This window comes from Gossypium hirsutum, chromosome A11 (assembly GCF_007990345.1).
Source record: "Gossypium hirsutum isolate 1008001.06 chromosome A11, Gossypium_hirsutum_v2.1, whole genome shotgun sequence".
NCBI classification, from domain to species: domain Eukaryota; kingdom Viridiplantae; phylum Streptophyta; class Magnoliopsida; order Malvales; family Malvaceae; genus Gossypium; species Gossypium hirsutum.
This window is the reverse complement of record NC_053434.1, coordinates 38,451,704-38,457,672: the sequence shown is the minus strand read 5'-3', so window position 1 is coordinate 38,457,672 and position 5,969 is coordinate 38,451,704. Positions and strand designations below refer to the sequence as shown.

The 5,969-nt window shown below is 35.0% G+C and overlaps 1 protein-coding gene across 1 annotated transcript; it reads left to right on the top strand.

Annotated features, from left to right (window-relative positions):
• The first annotated feature begins 805 nt into the window (after positions 1–805).
• LOC107958783 (uncharacterized) lies at positions 806–1,790 on the top strand. The gene is made up of 3 exons (XM_016894657.1): positions 806–1,049; positions 1,157–1,551; positions 1,632–1,790. Exons 1-3 carry the CDS (start codon positions 806–808, stop codon positions 1,788–1,790), a joined length of 798 nt encoding a protein of 265 aa, XP_016750146.1.
• Positions 1,791–5,969: the final 4,179 nt, after the last annotated feature.

Here is a 5,969-nt window from a genome sequence, read left to right as displayed (position 1 = left end):
TCACCTCGCCCAGATCTTCGAGATGAGCTATCAAAGCTGATGGACATAATACAACATATGCAGTGGCAGCAACAAGCTTATTGGAGATAGTAAAAAATAAGGGATGACTCAATGAGAAGTGCTTTTACGAAAATATACAATGACCCATATTATTTTTGTGCCTGAGTTTCCAGATTTCATATTTGAACCATGGAGTCCACTATCGAAGAAGGAGCGAAGCGATTCATACAAAGGGAATAATGATGGAGCAAAAGATGAGTCAAATTTGAAAGGATCTGCAAATAAATAAAAGGGGGGATCTTGACTTTATTTTATTTATGTTTATTTCATATCTCCTGAGCAAGCGGGGTTTATTGCTGGTCGGAACATCTCTGATAATATCATCATTGTGCAGGAAGTTATTCATTCAATGCGTAGTAGGAAAGCAGGTAGGAACTGGATGGCCATTAAGTTGGACTTAGAGAAAGCTTGTGAAAAGATTAGTTAGGATTTCATTGATGCTTCCCTTGTTGCTGTTGGGATCCCTGAGTTTCTCAGGAAGGTTAATATGGATGCTATTTCTTCATCTAATATGTAGATCCTTTGGAATGGAGTTCCGTCTATGCCCTTTAAGTCGATAAGAGGGATTAGACAGGGGTGTCCTCTATCACACAATTTATCCGTTCTTTGTATGGAATGGTTAGGATATCTTATTAGTTCAGAGATCACAGCAGGCTGATGAAGTCCTATTCGGTTATCTAGAATGAGGCCGTCTTTATCTCATCTCTTTTTTGAAGATGATCTTGTCTTTTTTGGTAAGGTAAAGATGGATCAAGCCCTTATTCTAAAGGAAATCCTTAAATGTTTTTGTGCTTTTTCTGGTCATAAGATTAGCGTAAGGAAGAGCAACATGTATTTTTCTAAAGGGGTGGATCCTAGCTTATGTGATCAAATTAGTCAACTCTTTGGGTTTCAAAAAGTCACTAATCTTGGAAGTTACTTAGGGGTACCTGTCCTCTATGACAGGGCCACTAAGAGTACTTTGAATTTTGTGGTTGAGAAAGTGCAAAGTAAACTTCAAAATTGGGACGCTAGAAGACTTTCTTTCGTAGGAAGGGTCATCTCGCTCAATCGATTCTTCTTGCTATTCCTAACTATTTCATGCAGTCCTTGTTAGTTTCGAAAGGAGTCTGCAATGGGATTGGAAGGATTGCTAGATATTTTATTTGGGGAGGTTCAGTTGGACATTTAAAAACTGCCTTGGTAGGATGGGACTTCATTTGCCAGCCTAAGTCTCATGGAGGATTGGGTATTAGGCATCTTCATGATCAAAACAACTATTTCCTTATGAAAATTGGGTTTAATCTTGTCTCTCTAAGGATGCTTTATGGATTTAAATTCTTCACTCAAAATATGGTTGGAAAAGTCAGCTTCCTGTTTCTATCCATAAGAGTAATTGCTCTCATCTTTGGCGATCTTTCTCTAAGGTGTGGCCCTTATTTTGTGAGAATATTATGTGGTCAGTTGGGGATGGCTCTACAATCTGGGGATGGAAAGATACTTGGATACCTGGTGTTGGGCCTCTTCTCTATTATGTTTATGCTCATGATAGACTTAATTTGGATAGTACTCTGAAGGATTGGGTGCTTTAGGATGGCTCTTGGAATGTTGACATGCTCCGCATTTGGCTGCCTGATGACATGATAAGACACGTTATAAATACTCCTCCTCCTCATTCGGCTGGTGGTGAGGATAGAATCATTTGGGCTCGCTCAGGATCGGGATCCTTTTTCGTTCGAAGTGCTTATTGAGCCTTAAGGGAAAATTCATGGTGCCCTAAAGATGATATTTGAAAACTCATTTGGAAATATCAAGATCCTGAGAGGGTTCGTCTTTTCCTTTAGGTTGTGGTCAAACAGAGACTTCTTACTAATTCTTAATGAGCCAGGAGAAGTATCGGGCAAAGTAGCACGTGTCCACAGTGTGGTCACGATACTAAAGACATCATGCACGTACTTCGAGATTGTTCGAAGTCCAAGGAAGTTTGGAAACTTGTAGTTCCTATAGAGAGGCAAACCAGGTTCTTTTCTGATCCCTTTCAAATTTGGTTTTCAACTAATCTTTGTTGTCATCTTAAGATCCAGGATAAGGGAATTACTTGGTCGTGTCTTTTTGGCTTAATTGCTTGGAGAATTTGGAAGAACAGAAATTTGTTCATCTTTCAAAACATTAACTGGATGGCTTATGAGGTTCTTAAGTCCTCTCTCAGTTGGGCCCAACATTTTGAGCCTTTCTTGCTTGGGTCCAATGCTAGATAAACCTTTTTGGAGATTCATCATCATTATTTAGATGAGTGCATGCATTTAGTTACTGATGCAGCAGTGGCTAGAGCCTCCAGAAATTCCGCAACGTGTGGACTGGTTCGTGATCAAGATGGAAATTGGATCCTGGGATTCACACATTATCTGGGCAGATGTTCACCTTTGGAAGCAGAACTTTGGGGTATTCATGATGGCACCTTCATTTTGTTAGATAAAGGGTATAAGAGAGTCAGGATCCAGACGGATAATCTAGAAGTGGTCAGGGCCCTGAATATGGAGGAGAATGTAGATTTCGACATTACCTTACTTAGAAGAAGTAAATGAGTTTTGCATTGAAAAAAGAAGTGGAAATCAAGTATGTTCCTAGAGAGTATAATTTAATTGCTGACCATTTGACAAAGATCAATCTTTGGCAAACTTCCCTCCAGATATTTGAAGTTCCTCCGGATGTGGTAGTTACGACTATCCAGCTTGATAAAGCTTTTAGCGTTTCTTAAAATCTTTTGAGTTGTATTTTTGTTTTTGTTTTTTCACCAAAAAAATATGTTAATTACTAAAAATCTATTAATTGTTTGAAATCAATAGTTTAATTATTATTTTCTTAAAAAATATACTTTAATTATTAGACAAATGCATTGTTTCATCTGTGTTTGGTACATTATATGATCATTTAATTTCATATCATAGAAAATATAAACCATTATATAATATTAGGGTTGATTTTAAGGTTTATAAATTAAAATTTGGCTTGTTTAGAAGTAAGACTTTAGGATATACTAGTTTGGTGTTTTTAATTTTAGAGTAAATTACGCTCAAGTATATTAAACTATTAATAATTTTAAGTTTTGTTCACTCAATTTTAAAAGGTTACAAAATGGTCACTGAACTGTTCAAAAGTTTTCATTAAAGTCATTGAACTATCAGAAAGTTTTTATTTAAGTGAATGAATAATTAATTTTCTTTCTTCTTTTTAAGTTTGACTAGCGAACTCCAAGTGACGATCTAATGATTATTACAATGGATCAATATTCATGTAATAGTCCGATTTTGACCCTAGGCAGAATAGTGGTTTCGGGACCACAAATCCAAGATTGGAAAATTATTTTAATATTATTTTCTGTGTTTATAATATGTAAATTAGTATGTGTGAAAGTTTAGTGTGTTAATTTTATTGTTTAAGTGGTTAATTTAAAAAAAGGACTTAATCGCGTAAAATGCAAAAAGTTGTGTGCCAGATGTTAAAATTGTTTAAATGATATGCATTGTAAAATGTGAGGTCCTTATGTTGAAATTTGACCACAGTTAGTGGAGATGGACATAAATAGACAACCATTAAGTGAATTTTTATTGTTTTAATAAGGGGTAAAATGGTAAAACATGAAATAATGTATTAATAATTAAAAAAAGGTTCAAATTTGCTTCAAAGTTCATGTTCTTCCACTAAAATAAGAAAGAAAAATTAGGGCTTGAAGCTTTTACATATTCGGTGCATGCTTGGCTCTATTAAGGTATGAATTTTGTTCGGTTTTTGATGATTTCTATGTTTTTGATGATTTCTATGTTTTTGTAATCGTTGTTAAGTGTTCTAGCTAGCCCATGCTCAGATTCATGAAATGCTTGATGATTTTGAGTTGAGCCATTGATGAAACTATGATTTTTGTGATGTTAATGGATGAAAAATGAAAGATATGTATTGGGTTAGTATATTTTTCCTTTTAATTTTTGATGAATTTGAGTAAAATGGGCTAAATTGTGAAAATGGTAAATTGAAGGACTAAAATGTGAGATAAGTGAAATGTGTGGACTAGTATGAGTATTAGGAGAGTTCGGCTAAGCTTGTGTACAAGCAAATTATGTGTATTTTGTGATTTTGTGATTTAAGGACTAAAGTATCAAAATGTGAAAATATGATGGTTAGTTTGCAAAATGCCCTAATTATGTGTTTATGGATTGTTTTGAATGATTTAGTGAATAAAAAGGGTTAATTTTGAATACATATAGATCAAGAAAAGAGGAATTCAGATTTAGACCGAGGAAAGTCAAAGATAATCAAGTAGACAATTCAAATAGATAATTCTGAGTATGAGATAAGTTCATATGTGATAAATGATGTTACAAGTATTTTTTGATGCTTTAATCATACATAAATTGTGTGTATATTTGATTATGTATTGAATACGATAATAAATGAACAGCATTTTGCACTAAGTGTGCGATTCAAAATAGCTCCGGCTATAAATAGCACTAAGTGTGCGAAATGGTATAGCTACGGCTGCATGAGGCACTAACTGTACGATACTGAGATAGTTTTGGTTAATTAAGATGGAACCAAGTGTGCGGAATTGTTCTAGCTTCGGCTAACCTTTAAAGCACTAAGTGTACAGATGTTTGAAGCAAAAGTAAATTACAGAGAGTCTTAAAATTATCCTAACGGAAAGTGAGGATGAAAATTAATAAGTACGGAAGGTTCAGGTATGTACGATACCTATGTGGTAGATGATATTATGTATGTGAAGTTCGTTGAATTGGTATGAAAATATGAATTGTGTTGGCATAGGATTGATAGAAGATTCGAGAAATTATAAATACTTATGTATTGATGTTTCATATTTTATATATTGTTTATGATTTTTGGTACAAGCTTACTAAGCTTTTGAAAACTTACTTGTGTGGATTTGCATTGTGTTATAGATATCGAACCTACTACGAGCTCAGGGATCGTTGAGGATCATCACCACATTATCGAACCTTATTTTGGTATTTGAAAATGTATATATTAAATTATGGCATGTATAGGCTAGTAGTTTTGAGATTATGTTTTGTGATATATATACTTAGCCGAGTGATTTGGCTAGTTTGTGTATGAACTCATAGTTGATAATGGCTTTTGGTATGTGATACTAATGTGTAAATGTGGTATGTTTTGTTTGGACAAAAGAAATGATAAATGTTGGTAAGTTTTGGTAAGTTTTAGCATAAGATTGAATGATGTATGGAAAGAAATGCCTAATATGCTTTTGACATATGTTTGGACATAGATTAGTAAGGCTTATGAGTATGGATTTTGGTGACTAATATATGATATGAATGGCTTATGTTTTGATATTGAATTTGGCTGAATTGGTGGGGCAAGTATATTTCTTTTATTGCTAGTAGGTTTGACCCAAATGGGGGTGGCAAGTTGGCAATTCAAGTGGGCTATTTTTGTCCACATGGGGAGAGTCATAGGCGTGTCTCTCAACCGTGTGCAACACACGAATATGTTACACGGCCGTGTTTTCCCTGGGGTACCCTACAATCATAAGTCAGATTTGAGCATGGCCAAGGTACACAGGAGTGTGGCTAGCCGTGTGAACCAAATCAAATTCGACCACGGCCAAGGCACATGGGCGTGTCTTGTGGTCGTGTGATCAAGTCAATATGTATGTCCTATTTTGACACGACCTAGACACATAGGCGTGTCTAATACCGTGCATAGGACACGACCTGTAAGAGTCCAGTTTTGATCCTAGTAGGAATATTGGTTTCGGGACCACAAATTTGAGTCTAAAAAATATTTTAATATTATTTCCTGTGTCTGTGATATGTGAATTTACATCTGTGAAATTTCTGTGATTTAATTTGTCTGTTTCTGTGCTTAATTATGAAAAAGGATTAAATCGCGTAAAG

Coding starts and splice junctions, on each gene's coding strand:
- LOC107958783 (XM_016894657.1), top strand. CDS start 806: ATGGATCAAGCCCTTATTCTAAAGGAAATCCTTAAATGTTTTTGTGCT. Junction 1,050..1,156: donor TGTGGTTGAGAAAGTGCAAA/GTAAACTTCAAA, acceptor AGTCCTTGTTAG/TTTCGAAAGGAGTCTGCAAT. Junction 1,552..1,631: donor GAAAGATACTTGGATACCTG/GTGTTGGGCCTC, acceptor TGGGTGCTTTAG/GATGGCTCTTGGAATGTTGA.